Raw genomic sequence first — 27,992 nt, forward strand, 5'->3', positions numbered from 1 at the left:
CAACTACACAGGGAATTCCCTACAAGAAAATTCTTCTACCAAGTAAGAGCTTAGCACCTCCTTTGCAATTTGCAATGTAGTCTTAGCAAGTTGTCTGGATTACTTACAGACAGTAATTGTTATGGGAGAGGAAAGAAGGGATAGGATAAACATTTATTAAGCACCTGCTACGTGTCAGGCAACAGGTTAAATGCTTCACTAATATGATCATATTGGTCTTCAGGACCCACGATCAGCTTCCTTTACAACATTCCTCACTGCCTCTTAATGATTAGATGGATTGGAAGTCTTCCTCTATCCTGTGGATGGGGCCAAGAGTACTGAAAAAAGAATCAGAGGATATGTGTTGAGATTTCACTCCATCTCCTTGACCTTGGCAAGTTATTCCACCCTTCTGGGTCCCACTTTCCTTGTCTGTAAGTAAGGAGTTTGAACCAGATGAGGTCAAGAAACCCTTCTAGTTCTAGGTGCTAGGAATTCACAACTTAATAATAAGATATTAGGTATGTATTTTCCAAGATGAGTTGTTCTCAGACAAATTTATCACTCATTTTTTCCCGTGGGATACAGCTGGAAGGGACCTTAGAGATCCATTACCTTCATTTTAATAATGTGGAAATTGAGACACAAAGTGGTTACATGACTTGCCCAGAGTTACAGAGCTAGTAAATGTGTGTGGACAGGATCTGAATTGAGTTCCATCCTGATTCTTACGTGTTGTGCTCTATCTACCTGAGTATCCATTTATTAGTTATCTTTGCCATGGTTCTGGCTCCTCTAAATACCTCTGAAATACCCCTGTTTGCCTTTATGTAATTTGTCTTTGCTTTCTTTTCAGTCTTAGCTGTTTATCTGAACAAATCCTGGTGGTCCATAGAAGAGATCATGAAAACATCTGATTCTTCTAGAGAAGGTCTGATACAGGTGAGAGAGCATAATGTCAAGTGAACAAGAATTTAACCAAAACACCCCCCTTGCTCTTTAAATCAAGCTACTATCTTTTGAAGGGATTTGGTAACAACATGAATGAAATGGATTGCTTTCTACTCATCTGGCTTCTGCTGTTTCACTCTTTAGACATCTGGCCATTTGCATAAGGTTGTTTTGTATTTATGATTTGCATGTTGGGGTTTTTCTGCTTAATTTCCTTCCTGGTTGCTCCTCCCATAGGTCAGAAATAAGCAGATTTCCCAAATTGTTATTGTGCAAATTCTTGCTTGCTGGCTTTAGTTTTTTGTCAAAGGAAAAATATATTCCACTCTACTGAAAGGTATCACAGCAGAAGTTGTTAGAGGGTCATATTGGTCAACAAAGGGAGCCTGAGGAAGAAGATAAGATTAAGAATAATAAGAATAGTGGGCTATCACTGTTTAGACCCTTTGGTTCCTAGGGAACTTGGCACAGGTGTCACAATGATAGCACCTCTGAGGGTGGGGAGAGGAGAGAAGGAAGTTACATGTTGCTTCTTTTGGGTGCAAAATAAGATTCCCCCCTTTCTGCCCCATATACTTCATTTTGGTATGATATTGTAGTGCTGTCTTTTATTGGTAGGGGCAAGAGATATTTTTTCAAAGTCCATTCCAAGGATGGCACTTGAATAAAATAACCACTTTATTCAGGCTTCTGAGGCTTATTTTTTATGGACCAGTTTTGTTCCGGTAGAGTAAGTTAGCAAAAAAAGGAAACGAAACAAAACTTAGACCCAGCTCTTGTCTGAACTGGTTTTGTTAGAGACAAATAACAAACAGATTTTGGGGGTAGTTACTCTCATTCAGTAACAAATTGATTTGGGAGTTTGGGATTAACAAACTATTGGTTCTTTTCTTGTTCAAGTTCTTGCATCCTTTCACTTTAGATACTCTTTCCTTTACAGGATAGATATATTTATTCTGAATAGTTGTGTGTGTGAGTTGATTCATATTCTAAGTGCCCATGGGAAGCTTAAGAGTGAAATAAAATCTGTGATGAATCATTTGGTAACATGAATAATCAAGGCTTCCAAAGTTTTTTTTCTAAACTTAATGCTTTTAAATATTGATTTTTTAAAAGTAGTATATACCTATAATTTGGTTCTATAATTACATATATAGCATAATTTCTTTTTCAGTAATTACATTAAATTAGTTTTATTATCTCATAGTATGTGTCTATCAACATCTTTAGAATTTTCAGCCTTGAAATTTACTTTTTCTTATTACATTTTGTTTCTTATATAGAATTTTGCATATTAAGAAATTCACCCTTAAAATCAATTATTTGATAAAGTTCTTAATACACACACACAAAATAAAACTACAGGAAATTACTGTAAGCCTAAAGAATTATTGTGAATCAAGGCCCAAGTTCCCCAGTTCTTGTCTACCAAAGTTCCTACAACAAAGGAATCTATATAGCAATTAGACTTGGGCCCATGTATAAGTTAATGTTTTGTTCCAGATATTACTAAACATAAATATAAGATCAAAATTGTTCTCCATCATAGCATAAAGATTTCCAGAGACAGGATCTTAGTGTCTTTAGGGGAAAAAAAGGAGAAAAGTTTTGGTTTTTTTCAAACTGTTTATAATGCAGTTTATAAGATCTTAAAATACTTTGCCTTCATCTTCAATGAGGTAATTTCCAGTTTAGTGAAAAATGTGATTTTTTTTTTTTAAGTTATATATGATACATCTCTACAACCCATAATGGCTAAGGAAGCTGTTATCTGTTATTATCTTTCACTCCTCAAAGCCATACCATTAAGAAAAGGCCAAGATAATAAATTCCTCTTTAGAAACTGTAATTTACCTTTGGGCCTTTGGCCTGAAAGGAATTATATAATGATGGAAAATAGACATGGGCCCAGTGTGTACCGTGATTTGAAATGCAAACATTTTTCATGTCTCATTTTTATTTCTAGTCTTACTTGGTCTTTCCTATTTTTTTTCTTTGAAGGTCCAGTCTTTTGGAGAAAGGATTGTACTTTTTATTCTTAACTACGTTATTTTTGGAAAATTGGAGAGAAATTTGGATGATGATATGTTTTTTTTACCTCATTCTGCTAAGGAGCATGCAAAAATTCTGTGGAGGAATGGAGCCGCCATTGCTTTTTATACCATCAAGATGAAAGGTGAAATAATTAGTCACATGCTTAAGGTACCACTGCTGGCTAAAAATTGGTCCTGGGTAAGAAGGCAAATCATTTTGAGTGTTTACCTTGGATGCTGGTCATATGGAAATGTTACTAAACATTCCTTTGTTCAAAAATTGATTTGGAGGAACTTTGAATATTCAACTGAATTATTAGAAAACTTCCTATCAGGATGATTATTATGTATTCATCAAGGGTGTATATAATCTTTTTTTTTTTTTGGGGGGGTGTATATAATCTTGATTCCATTTCTCTTTAACTCCATTATCACCTGTAGGTAGGATGAAACACTTCATCCCTTTGATTCTCTGCATCTGATTCTTATCTGTTAGCATTCAAGATTGCAGTGAGTAAATATTATCTTTCATTATATTTCTTTTCTTTAACATTACCAATTAGCTGTCAGGAGAAAGGCTGTTACTAATACCCGACATATGATGCAGAAAAAGCTAGGCCATGCCAAAATTCATAGACATTACCTCAGAAGAGAGTTAGTTTGTGGCAAGAAGGTTAGGATGTGAGGTTCTGACTTATTTTTAGGGACTATGACCAGCAAAAGTGTGGAACATGAGTACTTTTCCAAATAAATTTGATAGATTAATCTTCATTTTAAAATGCTTGATTTCTCAGTGTAATTGTTTAGATTCTTTGTCAACAAATCTTAGACTCAGTTTTTCCCAAAGTGTACCCTTTCAGATTCTGTAAAGATTTAAGTTTCAATAAAAATAAATTTCCTCTGTGTACAACTATGGGTATAATGTTACCTGAATTAAATCTTTCTCTAGGGTAATCTAAAGTCTGATTTTAGTTTTAAACCATGTTCACACTGCATATACATTCCATTTGCTCAGAATTGTATAAATTTTAGTTTCTCACTATTTTTTTCCCCTCATCCCCCCAACTATACTTTTGGTGTTTCTCCACCCAGGAAGTCAATTTAGTTGTTTGCCAGAATCAACTGGAGAAGCTTGAAATCCTTATCTTTGGTTATCTTTGTTTGATCATTTATTTATGTGTTTGTGTTGGTTACATTGATTTTACATATCCTTATTATTGGAAGAAGAGAACAAAGGAGTACAATGGAATGCTTAAAAAGGAAGAACATGAATGTCCTTCTACTTTCCTGAGCCCCTTATTGACTGGCAAGTTTCATCCACCATGTTGTATTAATTCACCAGCAAGATCAGTGTACCATGTGGCTCAGTTTGATATTTTTAATAACAGCTTATCATAGACAAACCACCTCAAAACCATATTCAGCTCCTGTATGTAAGAGAGCCATACCCTAATAAGACATTTTGTCCCACACAAACAAATTGTGTTTTTAATGGCACTTCAAATGGCTCTTGATGCCCTTTGGTTTTTGCATCTTCTCCTGAAGATGACTTTCTCTGATAAAATGAAAACTTTTAGAGAATAGGAATTCTTTCATTCTTTGTATTTCATCTCCTCCTCCCCTCAGGATTTCCTGAAGGGGAAAGGGAATAAGCATTTATATAGCACTTTCTGGGTGCCAGATACACTGTGCTACATGCTTTTTACAAATATGTTCTCCTTTGGTCCTTCAACAGTCTTGCTAAGTAGGTGCTATTATTATAATTATTATAGTTGAAGGAACTGAGGCAAACTGAAGTCAACTAAGTACTTTGCCTTGGGTTGCATTGCTAATAAGTATTGGAGGCATATTTGAACTCAGTTATTCCTGATTCCGAATCTAGTGCTCCATCCACTGTGTCATCAGCTATCTTTGCCACCGAAGAGGCTGTTTTTAGGGTCTAGGATACATATTTTACACAATACTACAGTCTTTCCAAATTGAGTGAAATCATAGGATAGAATCACCAAATAGCTTTTGAAAAGACCTTAAAAGATCATCTTGTCTGGCCCCATTATTTCCCAGATGAGAAAAGTGAGGAGACTAAAGAGAACATTTATATTTCTGCTGCTTCTATAAGGTGACTTTTGTGGATTTTTAAAAGTTTTCTCTTTATCTGCCATCATTCTGGCTGAATAGATTCATTTTACAAAGTAAAAATAATCTATTTGTAACATTCTCAAAACAAATTAAATGGATTAATATATATTAACTTCCTTCAGAATTAGAGCAAGAAAACAAATTCTTCCTGGATTGTCTACCCAATTTTTTTCTTTTGTTTTGTCTGTGTATCCTGTTTCTCATTTGAAATATTTTTCAAGAATCAAAACAGAGTTGTTTTTATTGAGCTACACTGTGATGAAAACATTTTTTCATGCTATATTGTTGCAGTAATTTTTTTTTCAGAAGTCTTCAGAGAAAATGCTTTATTCTTTGTTTTGTTTAGCTATGAAGATTGACTCTATTCTTAAGATTACATGGCTCAAGGAATAATTTCTTTAAGGAACTCTTAAGAATTAATGACATTTTAAAATAAATTTTTTAGCATTGTGTGTAGCATACTAATATGATATAACATATCACATTATATATCAATACACAAATATATATATGGATTTGCACTCTCTCTTTGTCTCTGTCTCTCTCTCCTCTTCCCCATCCCCTCTTTCCTGTGATTTCTTTGGTTTTTGAAACTCCTAGGTGAGATAACTCATCCTACCAATACAGTTTGGTACCTTCTCTGCAATATATAATGTACTAAAAAATGAAGCTTCTTCATGACAAAAGGATTAAATATGAAAAAGTGATGGGAGAAAATGTGACTTTCTAATCTGATAGAGATCCTTTATTTGTTGCTCTATACTGTTATTGGAAAAATAATGAAAAATATATTCCTGTGTTTTTCTCTCTTCTTATAAGATTGAAAGAGAATATTTATTTAGAATGAATAATGGTAGAAATTAGTAGCATTAAGATGAATTAAACTAGATAAAATTTTCACCAACCCATCTTCATTGTCACCCTCCAACTTCCACTCTCTCAACTCAGAGAAACATTTAGTTTGACTTCAGGAGGAGATTATAGTTCAAAAATCTGTCATAATTACTTTTTTTTTTTCAAAGCCATGGTGTCATCCCTTGAGTTTTGTTTTGATAGTAGGTCAAATTAAGAGTTGCCACTTGATAGAGAAAGGAGGCATAGCACTGAATTTATTGAAATATTCAGTGATATAGTTAGGCTTCATTAAACTGGGCTTCATTGATTCAGAACAATTTATCCTGGGTCAAGCAAATGTTTACCTTTTTACTTGGCTTGTGTGTAGATTGATAAGAGAACAAATTGCATTTCAAGGGCCATATTTAACCTATTTAAATGAACAGTCTTTTTGTAAAGATACTTCTTTATGAAATGTTTTCACGAAGTAGATACCATTCATTATAATAAGGTATATCTATTCATGACTACTTAAACATATTGAATGTCATAATCAATAGGAGCACTAGATTTGGAGTCAGTGAGACCTGGATTCTGATTTTGCCTTTTATACTAATATTTTCAGACCGTTTGATCACCGACAAGTGATTTAATCCTTCTGCTCTTAAGACAGCTCTATCTCTACAGTCTATGCCTATGGAGATGCATAGAGACAAACAATGACAACAAATAACAGAGATATTTGGATAAAGAGGGAGAGGGAGGAACAGTGTGATTTACCGAGCCAGCCTCTGAGTCTTGAAGATCTGGGTTACTAATGGGCAAGTCCATAACTCTCAATGCCCCTAAGTAGCTAAAGAAATTAAGATCATACAATGTTAAAAATTTATTTTAAAATATTATTAATTAGGAGTTCCTTAAAGAAATTATTCCTTGAGCCATGTGATCTTAATATATTATAGAAGTACCAGCCTGGTTTGATAGAGTTAACTCATCCAGAAATACCTTACAATGAAGAATAGTCTAATATCTATGGGTAAACATATAGATTTGTATAATGTCAAAGAAATTATAGGTCTTATTCATATATGTATACACATATACATGTAATATGTAGTATATATACACACACATCTATACATACATTACACGTGTGTGTGTGTTGATTACAAAGTATTTGATGGTTGAGAAATTTGTACATTGACTTCTCATGGACGTGTTAATAGGATTTCTCACTTTCTTCCCCAGCTGGACTCCTCTTCCCCAACCCCCCTAACCCCCCAAAATAGGTAAAGTTGATCTTTAGGGCTCTTCAAATAAGATTATAGTGTCAGTTCTTCATCTTTATCTTCCTTGGCCCCCAGGCATCCAGTGCCTTCTATCAGGCACCAAAGGGCCACCTTGCAACTTCTCTTGACTCTTTTCCCAAGAGCACCAGCCCTGAAGTCAGGAGGACCTGAGTTCAAATCTGGTCTCAGACACTGTCTAGCTGTGTGACCCTGGGCAAGTCACTTAACCCCAATTGCCTCAGGAAAAAAAAAAAAAAAAAAAAAAAAAAGTTGTGTTTCTTTTTCTTTAGCATTCTGATTTGTTAAGATCAGTTAGATAAATTATACTTGGCTTTGGCTGAATATACAATTCCTCACAGATAGCAACCTCATTTGAATATCTGAACTGTTTACAATTCAAAGAAGCAAATAAGGTGAGGATTTTAGGAGCCTCAGCAGGACTGTTGAAAAGGGAATTTTTTGGGAAGATCTGAGGATGTTCTATTTCCCAATCTGTGGATAAGACCCTGAACTTAGCGCTTTCTTGCTACTGACATGACTGTGTCACACAAGGGGTTTCTCTGGTCATCTCTGGAATGTTTGAAGTCCTTGGAGACTGCAGAGTAGCAAAGTGGATAGAGTACTGGAGTCAGGAGGACCTGCATGATCCTTAACAAGTCATTGAATCTCTCATCTGTAAAATGAAGATATAATAGAATCTATCTCAGGATTGTCCTGAGTATCAAATGAGATAACAAGTGCTTTGCAAATCTCAAAGTACCATTATGCTAGCCAGTGTTGTTGATATTATTATTATCACATATGTAGATTGTCTACATCCTTTATTTTTTGTGATCACTCATAGCTATTTTACTGTCCTTTAGCCCTATTCCTTAGCAAAGTAATATACATCACATCATATCCATCATTAATCAGCAAGTAGATTATTCTTGTGCTGACATTTCTGTTTTCAACTCAGTGGTTCATGTTTTTAACTTAGCCCTTTTCTTCTTCTTAGAGAGTGTTAGCACAACAAAAAAGTACATCCTGTTAACCTGAACAAAGTAAAAATTTGTGCTCTCTTTGCTCTTTCTATTCCTCAGGCTAATTGTACATTTTTGATGTACTTATAAACACAAGATTATAATTTCTCTTTGATGGATCTTTGTTCTTATCTTATGGAAGGGATGTGATGAGGGTTCTGAATGAATGAATGAAGTGCTAAGGCCATCAGTTATCATGAAATTTAGAATAGAAATGTCATTATATCTGTTAATTTGCTGACCTTTGGTAACTATCAGTCATCTCACGATGCAGAAATTCATGTCTGCCATTGTTGAATATTATTGTTGAATACTATTTCCTCCTAATCTTGTTCTTTTTCAAATCCTTTTCCTCAGGATTCCTTTTCCATTAAAAAAAAACCTATAATTTATGATTATCATATTAAGAAGAAGTGGGTCCTCTTAAAAAAAAGTCATTAGATTAAGGATCTTGGTCTGGATTCTAATTTGGTTCTTCCACTAGCTTTATGACTATAATGAAGTTACCTAACTTTTCTAGGTTTATCTTATCTCTTAAATGAAGGACTTAGATGAAAAGATCTTTAGGTTCTTTTCAATCAATCAAAAAATCAACTAATCAATAAATATTTATTGAGTGCCTACTGCTGCCAGGAACTATATTAAGCTCTTTTAACATTTTTTGAATCTATGCTGTGAATCATTTGGAAATCTGCTTATTATACCTCTTTAAGATTTTTGCCTCAGAATACATAGATTTAGAATTTAAAATCTGATTCTTCATACTAGCCTACAGTATATACCTATGTTCTACTAGATATCAGTTACCAGTCTTAATTACTCACTATTGAGCCACTTAATCTCAGTTTATCCTTCAGTAAGGGAGGCAGTAAATGAGCTGGATGGCTTAGAGCACTGGCTCTGAAGTCAGGAAGACCTGAGTTCAGCTATGGCTTCAAGACACTTACTAGCTGTATGATCTTGGGGAAGGAAATGGCAAATCACTGCAGTATTCTTCCAAGAAAACCCCATGGAAAGATTGGTTCATGGGGTGTTGAAGAGTTGAACAACAAAAAAGGAAGCAGTGTGGCCTAGTGGGTGATTAAATTTTTGTTTTTGTATTGCTACTACTGTGTAGAAGGTGGTAAAAAAAAATTCTTGATTAAGTGATTGTTGGGCTTGGAGTCAAAAATATCTTAGTTTTATGTCCTGCCTTTGATACTTAGTACTTACATGACTCAGAATCTCTCTTCTAAGTACTTAATTTTTTTTCTAAGTCTTAGAGGGTATTGAGCATTAGTAAAAGGGGTTCTCGAATTAGAAGTTCCCTATGGGAATGAAGTCATTGACTCTTGTGTATTCTTTTGTATAAACCCATACTGTAGTGACAGATGTGTATTTCAGTAATTCAGCAGCAACTTATGGTTCTGCTAAAAATTTGTTGGAGAACTTGGTTCACATGTTGGTTGGAAAAGATCTCTTGTTTTCATCTTGAGCAGTTTAGTTTGTGAATCTAATGCAAATTGCTGGTGGATTTCCAGTGAACTGAGTATTCCCTTGGAACTTTGAATGGCCGTGTAGGGTTATTGCTAGGTCAGTATTACACGGGACCCAGCCCAATCCTGGTACCCATTGACACCTGTGAGAGATTTAGCATTGTTTGCTTTCTCCTTCTAGGTAGCCTGTGTGGCAAGAGCTCCGGCGAGTGCTACATGCTACCGGTGTTGGACACTGCATTTGTCAGGAGAGAACACCGAAGAGAAGGTCTTGGGATGAAAATGCTGCTTGACTTTTGTCAGACTTTTGAGAATGAAGATGCCTTAGGGCTCAGCTGCCCTATTTCTACGGCTATGTACCAAGGTAAAGCACAGGATGCAGAAACATTTGGGTAAGGGGTCATGAATCATTGATGTGTGCTTCATCTGTCAGGGCAATCCCAGTGGCCCTACACTACTCATTAATTTAGTAAACAGATTCAGAAGCCCATCAGTGATAGTCCCTATATTTCATCATCAGATTTTCTACCAGCTCTCCCAAGGAATCAAGTCTTCCTACTCTAGGTAGGTGACCACTTAAATTTTCTTTCATCCTTAATTATCTCTACTGTTCCTTTCAAATATCATTTGATTAAAAGAGGCAACTCTCTTTTAAATTGAAAAATTATAAAGAATAATTACCCCCCAACAAAAATAAAATGTTTCCCCCTGCCCCCCCAAAAAGGGAAACCATTGTTGCCCCTGCTATAGCATGTTGGCACTGCTGCTTTTTAGGGAATGTCAGAACTTCTTTGATCTCTCATTTGTGTTTACAGTTCATTAACTTGCCCTTTCAACTAGAAACCACTGGAGAATAGCTGCTTTAGCTTAAGAAAAGGTAATAAGCAACAACAGAAAAGAGAGAGTACTTAGTATGCTGAGTATATGATCCCCAGTATGCTGTGAGGACCTCTGCCTCTTAGCTTGGTAACTCTTCACCTTGACAAGCGGATAGCTATGTTTGGGAAGGGGGATGGAAGTCCTCTTTGGTGGCTTTTGGGCTTTGTTTTAAGACAATTTAAGACAAATTAAGACAAGACTTTAAATTGACCCACCTGTTGTTTCCAGGGTTCCATGTTAAAATTGAAATTGCAGTAAGGTAAGGCATTGGATTTGGAGCTGGTGAGATCCAGGTTGGTGTCTTGCCTTGGATACTTACTACTCTGTGATCCCTGGCAAATAGATTCACCTCTCTGCGTCTCAGTTTCCTCATATATAAAATGAGGAGGTTGGATTCCATGATCTCTTCCATCTCTAAATCTATAATTCTGGGGTCCCATGCCTTCAAAACAATAGGACAAATGGCAATGAGGAAGGAAAAATGAGACAATAGAGACCTGTCATTAATTTGAAGTCCTAAGGGAAAGATTCTGGAGGTAAAACAAGGATTCATATTTTTTCCCAAGTGATTTTACTTATTTCTTTGTATTTTTTGACTCTCAGGCTATTATTAAACTCCATGAATTCCTTGAATTGCTTCAAATATAGCTCCAGGCTCTCTGCAGTGCAGAGCTCACTTTATGGCATCAGTGTGTGCCAGAAACTAGGAGACCATTGCTAACTTTCTCCCTGAGGACTCTCTCCTCATTCTCATTCCATTCTGACATCATTATTTGAGTAGGCCTGGCCACTCATTCCTCTCACACTTCCTGAAGTTCATTCTTTCAATAAAGCACAACAACTACTAAGAACATTCTTCATCTTCCTCTAAGGGAATGAAAGGCTCAATAACGGGAAGAGAGCTTGGCCAGAGCTTGCTGTTAGAGAGCCCTGTGGGTACTGTAGGGTCCCACCCATTCTCGAGGTTGCTGCTGTACCTTGGGGTGACAGGGTAGAGAGCCTGAATGACATTTTATTCAGAGTTGTTTGGTGCTAATTTTGTTTTCTTCCTGATTGGAGACTTGGCTTGTTATAGCCATTCTGAGGAATGTCTCTGGGGACTTGAAATGTTTTTCTCAAGCATTTAGTATTCTAGTGTGTGGTGAAGTCGAAGAGTATGGAAGAATAGTCTACACTGTACTTGAACGACTGTGAGAATTCACTATATTTAATCATTCCAGTGAAGCAATAACTATCTTCTGCACTGATCTGGGGCCTTCAAGGAACACCTTTTAACTAAATGGCACAGTCTTCTTCCCTTTTCCTAAAAACCTAGAGTCTAGTTAGAACTTTGTAGCAAACACACTGAAGAGACTTGAGTATGAATCAGACAACTTGCAGATGTTAGGACTGTGCAGTGGAAAACTCTGAAGAAAACAGACTAGAAAGCAGTATTATGAGCCACTGTCGGGTTTTGGGGCAAGGGAACATGATGAAAATGGGATTTGATGGAGATAATTGTGGCAAATAGATGTATGGTTTGGAGGAGGAAAGAGACTCCAGGCTGGTGGTCAGCTAGAAGGCTGCTGCAGCAGAACGTAGACCTAAATTAAGATGATAAAAATAGGGATTCAACCTGGAATTTCAGTGTTAGAGGGAACTGTCTAGTGAGGCAACTTTCTCTGCCGATACAGGTAGCTACCACCTCTGCAAGTTGCCTAGAACACTAGGAGGTTAAGTAACTTCTCAGGGCCACATAATTAAGTATATGTCAAAGGTTTAACTAACTCCTATCGGTATGTACCTGAAATTAAGAGAATATGCGATATGAGGTAATGGGTGAAATTAAGGTGGAAATACTGTTGTAATAAAAATGACCCAATTTTGTTGAAGTGTTTTATTCATTATTATATATTTTATACTTATCTACTTTTTCCCCCTTGGATTTCCTTATCAGTTTGCCGAAAGTTCTTACTGGCCTATCCGGAGGAGCAGGATCGACTGTGGGAGGTGGAGGCTCCAGGAGACTGGGGCCAGAGGGTGAACATTTGGCTAAAGATTCAACTTGAACCAAGACTTTCCTATAGTAAGTAAAATTGAAAAGTATACATTTTTGTTTTATAGTTCTGAGAGTGAAGATAAAAATTTAATTAATATAGAATAGTGAGAGTCAGATCCTACCATTGGCATTTACTATCTATGTGACTATGGGCACGTCACTTCGCCAATGAAACCTTGAACCTCTGACCTCAGAGGTCAGTTCTGGTTCTACACATCTCCTTTTATTATGTTCAGTACATGAAAAAATTAAGAAAGTATGGATTACTTGCCCTAGAATAGACAACTCTTTTTTTTTTTTAAATGAAGGTTTTTATTTTCAAAAGATATGCAAGAATAATTTGATAACCCTTGCATAACCTCGTGTTTCAGATTTTTTCCTCCTTTCCCTCACCCACTCCCCTAGATGGCAAGCAAGTCAATATATGTTAACTATATTAAAATATATGTTAAATCCAATATGTATATACATATTTATACAATTCTCTTGCTGCATAAGAGAAATCATATCAAAAAAAGAAAGTAAATGAGTAAGAAAACAATGCAAGTGAACAACAACAAAAAGAGTGAGAATGTTATATTGTGATCCGTATTCAATTCCTACAGTCCTCTCTCTGGGTGTAGATGGCTCTCTTCATCACAAGATCCTTGGAATTGGCCTGGATCATCTCATTGTTGGGAAGAGCCAGGTTCCTCAGAATTGATTGTCATATAATATGATGTTGTCAGATACAGTGATCTCTTGTTTTTGCTCATTTCACTCAGCATCAGTTCATGTAAGTCTCTCCAGGCCTCTCAAAAATCATCCTGCTGATCGTTTCTCACAGAACAATAATATTCCATAATATTCATATATCACAACTTCTTCAGCCATTCTCCAACTGATACAGTTAATGGCAGTGCAGAGAATTGAGGTGTGAGAATCCCCTTCTGGCCGGTGCAGGTCCAACGTGAACGACCCTGAAAAGTTTGACTGGCAAAAGGAAGTTTTATTGGCACTGCAGAAGTCAGCTTTGCTAGGAGACTGACTTCCTCAGTGGCCAGGTCCTGGCAGAGAAGTAACAGAGGTGTGAACACTGAAAAGAGAATGTCTTCACAGTGGGCAGGGATCCTGACTGGCAGCTATGCCAAGGAGAGAGAGGTTCCTTGTCCTGCTTTGGGCCTCTGCAAAGAAATGAGTTTAAAATTGCCCTTTAATAGGAAATCTGAGACTGAAGTTTCAATAGAATAAAATTACTGCCCTCAGGCCTAGATTTCCAGTAAAATGAGACTGCTTAAGTTAAGCAGGAGTGGTCCTGGGCTAATTTTCAGCTCAGGAAAGGGTGCAGCCAGTCCCACAAGATAACAGAGTGAAGGCACTTTATTCCGATTCCCTGAGGCGGGCCTCTCCCAGAGGAGAATTTCTCAGAGTTCACCCCATGGTTTCTTTATATAGTCAGAGCAGTTTCAGGGTTCCCCCCATCACATGCACTCAATTTCCACTTCTGGTCACTACAAAGAGACCTGCCACAAACATTTTTGCACATATAGGTTCCTTTCCCTCCTTTAAGATCTCTTTGGGATGTAAGCTCAGTAGAGACATTGCTGGGTCAAAGGGTACGCACAGTTTGATAACTTTTTGAGCATAGTTCCAAATTGCTCTCCAGAATGGCTGGATGTGTTCACAATTCCACCAACAATGTATCAGTGTCCCAGTTTTCCCACAGCCCCTCCAACATTTATCATCTTTTCCTGTCATCTTAGCCAATCTGATAGGTGTGTAGTGGTAGAATAGTTAACTCTTGATATGGAGTAGGGCAACTTTATATAACCTCTATATAACCAGCCAAATTGAGAAGAGAATAAATTTGTACTGGACTGAAGGAAGAATCTCTTATTTGGAAATACATTGTTCTCCTCCCTTCCAAATTCACTTGAGTTAACTAGCTTTCTCTTTAAATAACAAATACTCCTTTGAAGTGTTAAACCTACACTTTAGTTTAAGTTTCTTGTATTAGGGCTAGGATCTAATTGCCTAGAGGGAAAGGAGAGGCCTTGGCTTGGTAGCTCTCCTCAGCTTTATGCCAGTACTTCCTTTGATTAAAGGAGGGCCTTATAGCTACAAAGAGTCCACAGTGTTTGTGTTCCCGGTTCCCCAGGGATTTCTTAAACGCTCTTCCCATAAGATGATTCCAGTGTCTTTATTAAGGTCCAAGAACAAAGATGGATAGAGATTTATCACGTGGAAGGGAGTTACTCTATAAATGGGAGAGGAGGGGAAACGAGAAGACCTTACACAAATTAGTCGTTGTGAGTTGCCCCTTTGCAGCACATTCTCTGTAAGCCTGAGCCCACTTTCTCTGTAAAGAGTGTGGGAGAGTGTGTTACTGATGTTTTGTACCAAATGTTCCCATTCTACTGCCTTCATAAATACTCCTTTCTAAAAACTGCTTTTTAAAAAAAAATCCAAAATTGTATTGCTTGTCTGTTTCTCTGAACTTTATTCTGTTCCATTCTGTATAATATTTTAAAAATGTCTTCAATTAAAAATGCTTTAAATCATTATTGATTAGAGAAATGCAAATTGAGACAACTCTGAGATATCATTACACATTCTCAGAGTGGCTAAGATGACAGGAAGATAATGACGAATGTTGGAGGGCATGTGGGAAAATTGGGACACTGATACATTGTTGGTAGATCCAACCACTCTGAAGAGCAATTTGGATTTATGCCCAAAGGGCATACTCTTTGATTCATGAGTGTTTTTACTGCTCCTGTATCTCAAAGAGATCATAAAAAAGAGAAAAAGACCCACACATGCAAAAATGTTTGTGTCAGCCCTTTTTATAGTGGCAAGGAACTGGAAACTGAGTGGATGCCCATCAACTGGAGAATGGCTGAATTAGTTATAGTATAGGAATGTTATGGAATATTGTCGTTTTATAAGAAACAATCAAGATGATGATTTTAGAAAGACCTGGAGAAACGTACATGAACTGATGTTAAGTGAACTGAGCAGAACCAGGAAATCGTTGTACACAGCAGTAGCAAGAATATATGATGATCAATTTTGATAGACATGGCTCTTTTCAAAAGCAAGGTGATTCAGGTCAGTTCCAACAGTCTTGTGATAGAGACAGACATCTATACCCAGGAAGAGGGCTGTGGGGACTGAGTGGATCACAACATAGTATTTTCACTTTTTTTTTGTTGTTGTTTGCTTGCAATTTGTTTTCTTTCTCATTTTCCCCTCTTTTTAATCTGAATTTTCTTGTGCAGCATGATGATTCTGGAAATAGGCATAGAAAAATTGCACATGTCTAATATATTGGATTACTTGCCATCTAGGGGAGGGAGTAAGGGGAAAGGAAGGAAAAAAAAATTAGAACACAAGGTTTTGCAAAAGTGAATGTTGAAAATTATCTATGATATATTTTGAAAATAAAAAGCTTTAATTTTTAAAAATTAATAAAAAAAGGAAAAAAGAAAGCTTGAAAGTTTTAAAAGAAAAGATTGAGATATGGGAGTATTAAAAAATGTTTTCATTGATGCTCTAATCATTTTTATTTCATTGTCATTACCTTCTTTCTAATTTTCATCCCATAAAAAAACCACCTCCCTTATAACCAAGTCAAGCAAAATAAACCTAGACATTAGTTTCATTCTTTATATCTAATCAATCACTTCTTTGTCATTCTTAAAAAGTACTTAAGGCTGGTTGACTAAACTGAATTTTTTTTATTTTAGGCAGTTGAGGTTAAGTGACTTGCCCATAATCACACAACTAGTACGCATCTGAGGCTAGATTTGACCTCAGCTTCTTCTGGGGCCAGTACTGTATCTACTGTACCACTTAGATTACTCCCATCTATATTGATTTTTTCAACTGATATTCTTGAGGATGAAGCACACTAGTGTGTGACTGAGCTATGGTATTACAGAATCATGTCTGATTTCTCAGTATTATCTTAAAGGAGAGATTTGACCAACCTAGCTGTGGAAAACCCTACTTGTAAGAGGGAATTGGGATAAGCATAGCATAGTACATATATGGATTCGGTAAGGGAGCTTGTAAAGGTTTAAATTGAGTTGTTCAAATTGCAGGACTCTCCTTGGAAATATTTTCCATTTAGGACTTTCATTATTGGGTACCCCAGATTATAAATTTTGTTTTCCTTTTTTTGTTTCAAATTGTAATCTTACAGAAGTTTTTCCACTGTTTCCTTAAAAGTCAGACTGGTTCTTTTTGAGATGATTTATGCAGACTCTACATCTGTTGATTCATTGAAATTTAAGGACCAGCTTGTGGGGTTACTAAATCTGGCACAAGTATTGGTGTTGAAGCTGATGTGAGAAGTATGGAATCTGTGACCCTTAAATATTGGTGTCTGGCATCTGGAGCATACTATGATAGCTCATAAATGTTTATATCTTTCCTTCCTTCCCTCCTCCTCCTCCTCCTCCTCCTCCTCTTCCTTCTCCTTTTCTTTTTCTTCTTTCTCCTCTTTTCTTCTATTCCTCCTCTTTCTCCCCCTTCTTTCCTTGTTGTTGTTGTTCTTTTTCTTCTTGTTCTTCCTTTTTTCTTCCTCTTCCTCCTCCTCCTTTCCTTCCTTTTTTTCCTCCTCCTTCTTCCTTCTCTTTTTTCTTCTCCCTTTTTCTTTTTCTTTTTTTTTTTTTTTTGTTTTTTTGTTTTTAAGGATACTTTAAATGGTTATCTTCTACAGCATATAAAATAAATAAAAGCAGCAGGGGAGAAATGATGCTACACAGAAATATTACCTACTTTGAAATTTTTCGTATTGTATTTCTTGCTTGAGCCGCAAATTTTTTCTTATGATGTGAAGGAACTAGATGAGATGACCTCTAAAATGCCTTCCAGATTTATAATTCCAAGATTCTCTGTTTTGTCTCTAGTGTTTTATATTACTGATCTTTCCCATCCATAATGTAGATGTTTGAGACAAGAATTCAAATCTAAAGGGGTTGTTTTAACAAGGTAGAACTTCCTGAAAGTCGAGATAGAAACTTTGTTCAACACCTCTGATTTTTAATGACTGCAGGACTCAAACTGAACTTGCTTGGATAGAGTTAAATTCTCCTTTAAAAAACAAAACAAAACAAAAAAAACCAAGTATTTTACTACTTTACTCTTATGCATTACCTGGCTCACTTCCAATGTATTATTGGTTGCTTTCCTAACATCTAGGTAGCTGGGACAGATATAAAATTAGATGCCATTAATTTATAGATTCTGAGTGGCAATTATAGAGTTTTATCAGATTTGGGGGAGGGATTATTTTTTTCATTTGGGGTGATTACAACATTAAGGCTTTAATATTTTCCTTCACTTTAAATTGACTAAGATAATATCACCTTTGTATGACATTTTGGCATTAGTGGAGGGATCATTATGGTTCTTGCCAAGCAAACAGAGATGTTGGTTTCCCTTCTAAGTGTATAAATCATTTCGCCTTTAGTGAGTGACAGTAAGCACATTTTAGTTTACTTAGAAAAATGGAAATATCTTGTGCTTTATAGCACCTTTCATCCAGGAGGCTTTTGTGTTATCTTTATAAACGTTAATGGGGCATCCTAGTACTTTGTACAGCAGTAGTTATTTACTGTTACTGTGATAGTAAGGAGATAGTTAAGTGGCTTACTCAGAAAAAATGGGAATGAGAAAAAGAGAGAAAGGAGGAGGGAAGAGGGAAAGAAAAGAAGGAAGAGGGAGGGAGAAATGAGAAATAGAATTTAAAAAGAGATAGCATTAGAGACAGAAAAACAGAGGACTGAGAGCTTGGAATCCCTTTCCAAGGGCATTCCAAGCTTCCATGACCATACAGAGTTATTGATGAGGTTCAGAAATGAGCCTTCAACCCCTACAACTGTCCTTATGCATTAATAATTCTTATTCCTTTGCAACAATAGATTTGGAAGGAGGGGGAAGGATTGAGAAGCAGGTTTTAGAAAATATAATATGATGTGGGGAGGAAGAAATTTTTGCATAATTAGGAAGATGGTTGTCAATTCTAATAATTCCACTTCGTGTCATTTCAAGGGCTGCCGCCTCAGTGGGAGGCAGTGTGGACCAGTAGGAAGAAGATAAACTGGAAATTAGATGCCAGATCTGATGCTTTGACTTTTGGTGAGAGTCCTTATCTCTCATTTTTGAGTCTCAATAAAAATATTTGAGATAATATTGGTAAAGAGCAATTTGAGGCCATCAGAAGAAGACAGCTTTGGGTCTGGGAAAGGATAAATTAATTAAGATCAGTAAAGCTCCCAGTTTTTCTTATATTCTAAGCTTGAAATTTAGATTCTTTTCTTTTCACTAATTTTGTAAATCATGGCTCGGTTCCCAGGTTGACTGATACCTTCTATTTATCCCAAAGCATGGCAGCAAGAATTTTAAGTATACTCAACCCACCCTTTCCATCCTGTAGTTATTATGCTGGTTAGTTAGTGCTGAAATTTTAAGTTGTTTTCTAAGTTGGTGATGTGTGGGCTGTCAGGGCAGCCACACATTAGCTCTAATAAGTTACTCAAGCCTGAATTGGCTTCTCCTCCTCAGAAACAGTCTGAATTTTGGTCTCTTAGAAGTTCTTGTAGTTCACTGAATGATACTCAGTTCCTGGAACTTTTTCCTACTTGTAAATAGTAAATCCCATAGGCACTTTTGTTTAGTTTAGCTTTTAATTAGTTAGCTATTCTTAGATTTGCTTTCTTGGATTGTTTTAGATTTTACAAGCCATAAGGCTATTCCTTCATTCCAGGCTGTTATTTTTGGAAGTTTTCTGCACACTTAAGTGCTGTAAAAATAAAATTGTATATAAGACTTCCAGTAAAACAGACCACTTTCTTAGATACTGAGTGCACATGCTAATATGACATAGACATTTTATGGCTTTTCCAATAGGGAAAAGTCCTTCTTATGCTTTCAAATGTTTAAACCATATATTTTATAGATCTCTTAGTAGCTTTGCTTAAAGATTAATTTTAAACAAATTAACTTGATTGTGATCATTGATAACATATATAGCTGAAAATCTTATGTGATGGCATCAGAAGGTTGTTCAAATTGCTTTACTGAGATGGCCTGGAACTTTCTGTTTAGATCTCATACACAGTAATGCACAGATCATAGAGCAAAGCAGATAGGCTGAAATGTTAAAATCCTTTCGTTGGCAACTTTCCAGTCAAGCTTGCAGATATTTTTCAGTGATATAAAAAAAGCAACATCAAGATGAGGTGAAATATAATTACCAAAAATAAATTATAGTCAAATCATATTTTTAAAGTAAATATGCAGAAAAATTGAACTTTTAAATGATGCTTTTGTTAGTCATATCTCATAAGCCCCCATTTAGAAGGAAAAAATTAGATAAGTATTGAGTAGATGAGACCATCTCTTATGCAAATATTAATTTCCATTAAAGAGATGTATATCCCTCACCTCCCCAAATGACTGTGACTTATTGTAACTTAAAATCTGTTTTAATTCATTTTAGTGATGGCATGCCATGTCCATCACTTAATCTGCTCTCACAGTCTGTTGGAGAATACTAGAAAATTCTCACAAGCTGAACCATTGAGTTGCAGGAATTTTCAATAATGTTATAAATTGGAAGGTGGTATGGCTGCATCTAGTGGTAACTGAGGTAAACTGCAGTTCCATATATTGTATTGTAGATGAGATATCTATTCATTCATATTTACATTTAAGTAAATATTTAGTTTACATCTAAGATATTTGTGCATTTTGTGAAGTTTTGCAATACATTATTGAATTTTCATTAATTTATAAATGAAATACAAGCAAATATTTCATAGATATCATAAAGATATTTTAGCATATGAATATAAACAATTTTATATAGTTCATAAAAATGAGGGTAGGAAGATGTGAAAATAGACTAATTTAAGTACATGTCATGAAGAAAATGTATCACCATAAATTAGAATCGTTTTAAAGTTTGTTTTCTAAAAAGATCAAATTTATATTGTTATTTTTGTGATCAAGTTTTTCGAAACCAAATTAATCACTTTAACAGTTTTTACAGTGAAAGATACACATCTAAGTAATGGCAGATAAAGAATATGTTCACCCTCCTTAAAAAATTTTTTTTCAGGCAAAGTGGAGAACCCCAGACAGTTTGTTCAGGTTAATAATTAGCATTAATTTGTTAATTTGACAGTCATTTTTGAGTACCTATAGTATTCAGTGTGAAAAGGAACACAAAGAATGGATTTAGTTTCTATTCATGCCCCAAAGATCTTTACATCTAAAAATCAAGATTACATATATACAAATGAATATACAAAGTCACATAGTATATAAGAAAGGTTCAGAGGCAGTGGCATTTGAATTAAGCAACTAAAAAATACAGAAAAAAACCAAAACAGATCCCCAAACTCCTTTCTAAATGAGTTGCTTAAGTTTGGGAATAATAAAAGTTGGTGGTCTCTCGCATTAGTAAGACAGTACCATCAGGCACAGTGATGGTGCACAAAAAGTAACAAGAACTCCCTTTTATTGTTAATTTAATGTTAATCAATCAAACATTTATTTCATTTATTTTTTTTTGCTGGATCCCAAGAATATATAATTTTATAAGTCTTTGATTATGATTCCAGAGTACTCTCCATAATGGTTAAATTCTCAGTTCCACCAACAATTTATTAATGTCTCAATTTTTTCATATGTCCTCCAATATTTGTCATTTCCTCCTTCTATATTTTAGCTATTCTGATAAACGTGAGAAGATATTTCAAAGTTTCAACCAAACATTTATTAAAAATCTATTGTGTGCCAGGCACAAATCAAGAGCATTGAATGTTCATTGCAAATATCCAAGGACTTGTCACACTTTGGGATGCTAAAGAAATTTCCAAATCATGTTAACAAAAACACTTATTAAGAACATACAACTGACAGGCATTACTTAGCACTGGGAATACAAAACCTCTACAAATACAGGCACTGCCCTTAGTGAGCTCACATTCTAATGCAGAGAATGACATCAAATAAATTGGAGGTAATCGTTAGTTGGAAGACACTAACAGGAGGAGAAATGGGAAGGATCTTTTGTAAAAGAATTTGAGCTTAGTGAAGGTTCAGCAAATTTTTATTAACTCTTTTCCCACTCTTTAGCTTTTTTTTTTTTTTCTTCCTTATTGCCCAGTATGCATTTCTATAACTGCCCAAATTAAGAAAAAGAGGTTGAAACTGTGTGGTGGGACTAAATTCTTCCAGCAAGGTCACTAGTATAGTCTTGGCCCTTTTGTAGGCTATTGCCTATAGGGAGATCCCTACATACTTTAATTATGCTATTTCCTTCAGGGAAAGTGACTCGTCGGGTAACTTCAGAGGAGGCAGATAGCTGTCACAGAGAGAGATTCCAAGATGAGGAACCCAGACCATCAGATAATGGAGAAATGAACAAGGTATCCTGATTAAATTTTCATTTTGTGGGATCCTAAGAAGAAGGGGGGGTTAATTATCTTGTCCTTGGTTAGCAAAGCAATAGCCAAATTCTGAAAGGCTGATTCATAAAACAACTGTGGGCTTTACCATGGCAGCAGGCCATTGAGTTAGACCCCTAATCTCTGTTACATTGGGAGGCAATGTGAAGAAGGATCATTATAATTAGGCTTCTTATGGTAATCTTTTCTAAGCTAGACAAGCTATAACTAAGCTGAAACAAAACAAAGCCCACATGGAATGCACAAGCCTTGCATTATAAAGAAAATATTGAAAATATGAATTAAAAATTCCACAGCGAAGCAGTCTTTTAAGTAGAACAAAAGCAAGACAATTTGGCTTTCTCTTATCCTTTTTCCTCCCTTTAAGTAGCGCATTGATTGAAAATCAAAGGTTTATCCCTCCTTCCCTTCTCATGGCTATGTTACTGGAAGTCTCTAAGCTGTTGCTTTTGCTTTTCAGAGCACCATAAATTAGAATCGTTTTAAAGTTTGTTTTCTAAAAAGATCAAATTTATATTGTTATTTTTGTGATCAAGTTTTTCCAAACCAAATTAATCACTTTAACAGTTTTTACAGTGAAAGATACACATCCTGCTTTGGATATGAGTAACTTTCTTTGTTTTCCATTAATACATTCACATGTATGTTCTAACAGCAAAATTAATTACTTGCCCAGGAATGATGATCATGATGAAATCAGACATTTGGCATGGTATCATACTTTTAAAATTGTTGTTGTTTTTAGTTACCCCCGGATTATTTGCAAATTTGAAATTGCATGAGTGTGGGGAGTATTTTACTCACCTTCTAAAACTAGTTTTTTCTGGTGAGAAGACCTAAGTTGGAAGGCAAACCATGTGAATCAAATACAGACCCAGATTATTTTAGAAAAAAGTTGCAAAGTGTTTAATGTTAACCAGTATGCTGAAATGAGAACTTCCATTTTTTTTTTTTATTTCCAAGTAAAATAAGCTTGTTTAAAATAAAATCCCATTTAAAACCACATTGGACAGGCTTATTATAGTTTAATTCCTTTGGGAATTAAAATCACAAAGCTTTTACCATTACCTTCAGTAGTTTCCTGTAGCCTGTCATTAAAAGAAATTGGATGCTTCTAGGGTGATGATACATGGAATCCAGGAAAATAGGTCCTCAAGATTTGGCACTCAACATCGTAGTAAACTCATAGACTCCTTGAGTTGTAAGGAGCCATGTAGTTCATGAAACATGAAATTGCTCTACAATATTCATGCCCAATAGTTGTTACCCAGCTCTTGAATACTTGCAGTGAGAAGAAATTTGCTTATCTCCTCAGATAGGACTTTCTTTTTTAGGACAGTTTTAATTTTTAGGAGTTTCTTCTTCATGCTGAACCCACTGTGCTTTCACACATTGTTTCAACATCTATTCTCTGAGACTAAGCCAGAAATAAAACTTAAAATCCCTTCTAAATCTTCTTCCATATGACCACACTTTAAATTCTTAAAAACAGATATCATATAGGTTATAAGGAAAACTGCCAATATCTTTTTTTTCTTGATATCTCTTGACCCTGCATTTTTTGAGTCAGAGACTTATTTCTTCTGACTTTTCCTTTACCCAGGAAGAGGATGGTTTCAAACACTTTAGCCGTATCTCAGAGCAGAATTACGTGCTGGCTTCTGGTAGAGCTATGTTTTGCTAATTAATTAAAATTCTTTGTTGTCTCTTTTCTGGTTTCAGGATAGTCAGAGTAGAGAAGCAGCAGCACAAAAAATAAAGGAGAATAAAGATTGCATAATGATGATAAAAGAATTCATTCCACAGCCTCCTGATAAAGAAAACTTGAACCAAGAAATCCATGATGTTCAGAAGATTGCCAAGAGGAAATCAAACAAAACAGATGTAACTGAAAATAAGCCTGCTAAACAGGGCAGGCCCAGTTTCTGACTTCCTTATTCTTGAAGGGAAGAGCCCTAGACTGGAAGTTAGAGACCTGGATTCCAGTCCTGGCATTGTCACTAGGTAACAATGTGACCATAAGAGTTGCTTAATTTTTCTGTCTTAGTTTTCTCATTTATAAAATCTGCCCTTACCTACCTCACAGAATTGTTATGAGGATCAAATGAATAATACATGTGAAAGTGTTTTCAAATAATAAAGCAGTTGGACCAATACAAGGAATAATACAGAAAAGTTATTATTCCATTTATCAAGATGCCATTACCATTTTCTTCAGACCCATCTTCATCTTAAGAAAATGCTGAATATCTCCAGCACTGAAACTGAACTTTGCTTTTGCTTTTTCCTTTGGAGGAAAATATAGAAAACAATCAAGTCCTTCTTTCCCTACTGCTGCAGAACTGCTGTGAAGAATTACATAGAATGTTTAGAAGGAAGTAATTGGGGGGTTTGTAGATACTGCTGTAAGATATTTCTATGGAAACAACATTCCTTTTTCGTTAGAGCAAGATGCTACAACATGGAACCAGGATCAGATGACAGGGTAACCTCCTTTGCAAGATGGATAATTGATTTAAGTTTTTCTATGTCTGGTCTTAGTGGAAAGGAAAAAACAAGTGAAAGGTCTACCTCCTTCAGCCTATATTTAAGTTTTATCTTCTTTTGAGTGTAGATTGTATATAGAACAGAGTTCTATGTTCTTAGTGTCTTTTTTGTATATTGCTGGTATTAAAGATTTTTTTTTCATGCTGGTGGTATTTATTATGTTAAAAGATTAGTCAGACCCTAAAGGGAAGCCAAGGTTATATTGATTATTTTTTGAAAATAAAAAAGGCTTTTCCCAGTCCTCATGGTGGTAAGTAGTGAGCTGGAGATAACCTAGTGTCCTTCTACCTATGCAGCACATCTCTGAATGTCAGTTTATTTATTTTAGAATGAAGGGCTTTACCTAGATCAATGTCCCTCAAATTTATCTGTCCAAGAAATGGTTTGGAGATTGAAATATACTAATAATCTTGTACATGCTTGACTTTATATCCCTAAGATCATAGGAATTCTGGAGTAAAATTAAATCTATGTTCCTTTCCCCAAAAAACGCCACATGTGAATGCATATTTTAAACATGTGACTTAAAGGGAAAATACCACAATCAGTGACCAGAATTCTTATAAAAACTGTGTCAATACTAGAGATCCATGTAGCAGTTTGGGGGGGGGGAGGTGTTACAAGTAGGTAGTCTTTGAACTTTTTAATATGGTGCAGTGAAAAAAGTGCTAGGTTTGTAATCAGAAAACAAGAATTCAGATTCTGGCTCTTTATAATTTTAGACAACTCATTTCAATTCTCTGGGATTTAATTTCCTCCCTTATATAGATACTATTTTGTTTGAACCTCACAACCATCCTGTGAGGCTGAAAGGTTATTATTTTGCAGATGAAGAAATTGGAAATTTGATTTGCTGATTTTTCCAACCTCAGATTAGAGTGTCAGACAGAGACAAGATTGGCACTGAGATATCATCTGACTCCAAACACATTGCTGTCTCTACCATTCTGTGCCTCTAAGATTGATAGATCATTAGGATTGCCCCAACTGGGCTTGTAACTTGCCATTGCTAAAATTCTCATTGACCAAGAGATCAATATTCCAAGAGAACATTTGCTTGTGAAACTTTGAGATAGATATTGTTTATATTCCTTTCCCTCTGTTCTCCCTTGAATAGAAGGAAGAATTCATTTGAATAATAATATTCCAGAATCCAGAAAGAACACATTTTAGAGTCCTTCAAATGAAATTGTAAGCCATCAAGTGCACTTAAATTTGTAGGTATAGATGTCCTGTGAATGTCACTTAAGACATAGATTCTAATGTGAAAGGAAAATTGTTTATTGTATGTACTGTACTATTTGAAAAAAACTAATGGGTAGTGTTTTGTGTTTACAAGAAAATGCACTGATGTATGTCTTAGGAGTATGATGATGTTATGTTGCAATAAAAGGTGTCTTCCCAAAGGAAAAGCAATTGATGTGTTGGCAGCATTTATTTGGGGCTAGGGAAATCAATGTCATTCAGATTTACATGATAATATTCCAGAGTTAAGCAAAATCTCTGCTTGAGCACCAGTGTATTCAATTACATGACATGCTAATACAGTAACTACATTGCCAGTAACAGTGCAATTCAGTATTAAGAGTCAGTCAGTGGATCAGTAAACATTTATTTACTAAGTTCCTACTACATGCCAGTCACCCTACAAGTGCTAGAAATACAAGAAATGGCACAAGACAGTTCATGCCCTTAAAGAACTCACAGTCTAATGGAGGAGACAATATACAAAAACAAAAATGGGCCAATACACTATGCATGATGAATAAGAAATATTTAATAGAGTGAAGACACTTGAATTAAGAGAGATTGAGAAAAGCTACTGCTTAAAAATCATGGATAATACTTTGTCATTATGGTTTTTGAAGACAAAAATGATAAATTTACTCCATATGTTTTGTAGGGTTTGCTTAGTACAGTGCCATGCTCACATACTCATAAATCTTGGGTTGAAGATATTCTTATGAAATTCTATAGTTAATAAAAAATAAGGTATTTATGAAGTGAAAAAAGAAAAGAAGCTTGGGGAGAATTTGTCTGTGGCTAATGAGATCTGTCATTGTGGTCTGCCATTATGGTTCCTTGGCTCATAGGAAATTAATTTTAGACCTGGAAGAGAATTTGAGCGATTGTCTAGTTCAATTCCTTTGGTTTCTATATAATGGAACTGAGACCCAAAGAAATGATTTATCTAAGTCACAACCAGATCAGGTTGAGGGATAACTCATCCTGAGATAAAGTCAGAGTCCATGGCTCTCCAACTACCCAAGAATCAGTCAGTAGCAAGACAAAAACAATTCTGACAGTGAAAAAGGCTTTTTAGAAGAATTATGATAGTGAGAGGTTGTAATTCTCTTTCAACGTGGCACAGAAAACGGCTCCTAAGGGATCCCCAACTTTATCTCTGCATTACCTCTGCTTTGCAGAGGCCAGGGAACTGTCAAAAAGGTAGGGCTATAGGGGGTGGAAATGCCCGGTTTAGCAGCTCAGTTGTAGAACTGTGAGTTCTCCATCACACCTGCCAGCATCAGTCAGGTATCTGTTACAAGATATGGATGGGAGTTGATGTAAAACAGTTTTTAGGAGTACATTGGACTTAGAGGAAGGGTTGAATCCCAGCTCTGCCAGACATCTCTGTGATCAGTCTAAGAGTAGTCTCTCTATAAGTACCCTTTCAGTCTAGAGCTCTGTCCTGGAGGAAGATGGGTTTTGTGAATGATTTTGATTCTCTTCCATTAAGCTGTTCAAGATAAACAAAATAATGATTCCAAAGTATTAACTGTGGAAGACAGCTTCAAAGAAACTCTATTAAATAATAAAAAGTTCCATTTTCTAAAAGTACCCACATGAAGTTGATGTATCATCCTTTGATTCTCTCTTCTGGTAGGAAGAAAATAAACTTTATCTTCCAATTCATAACTTCTCATAGATCTGAATAAATGGGTAACCTCAGAACATTGCCTCAAATCTTTAGTGGTGATTTCTAGCTATATGATTAGGAAGAAAATTGTTTAAGTCCCAATTAGTGTGAATAATTGAAGTGGTCTGAATATAAATGTATGAATATTTATAATTAGCATGAATTCTTGAAGTAGTCGTATTTATTCAGTTTGTAATATTCAAAGTTAAAAGTATTTAGATTATAGTAATAGGTTCTAGCCTAGTGGAAAAATACAGTGAGAATTCAAATAATATAACTTTCTGGGAATTCATTATTACATTGGTTATATTGATTTAAACATCTGTCTGTCCAGTTAACATTTCATAATCTGGACAATATATATCATTCATCTACCATGTTTTTCCAGTTTCTTTTCCAATTTTCCAATTTTCAGTTTT

At 35.5% G+C, this 27,992-nt stretch overlaps 1 protein-coding gene across 1 annotated transcript; it reads left to right on the forward strand.

Annotated features, from left to right (window-relative positions):
• Positions 1-637: 637 nt before the first annotated feature.
• LOC127551349 (protein FAM169B-like) lies at positions 638-26,069 on the forward strand. The gene is made up of 6 exons (XM_051981027.1): positions 638-924; positions 2,935-3,109; positions 9,907-10,089; positions 12,541-12,669; positions 21,964-22,067; positions 23,829-26,069. The coding sequence occupies exons 1-6, from the start codon at positions 886-888 to the stop codon at positions 24,033-24,035; spliced, it is 837 nt and encodes a 278-aa protein (XP_051836987.1). The 5' UTR covers positions 638-885; the 3' UTR covers positions 24,036-26,069.
• Positions 26,070-27,992: the final 1,923 nt, after the last annotated feature.

This window comes from Antechinus flavipes, chromosome 2 (genome assembly GCF_016432865.1).
Source record: "Antechinus flavipes isolate AdamAnt ecotype Samford, QLD, Australia chromosome 2, AdamAnt_v2, whole genome shotgun sequence".
NCBI lineage: Eukaryota > Metazoa > Chordata > Mammalia > Dasyuromorphia > Dasyuridae > Antechinus > Antechinus flavipes.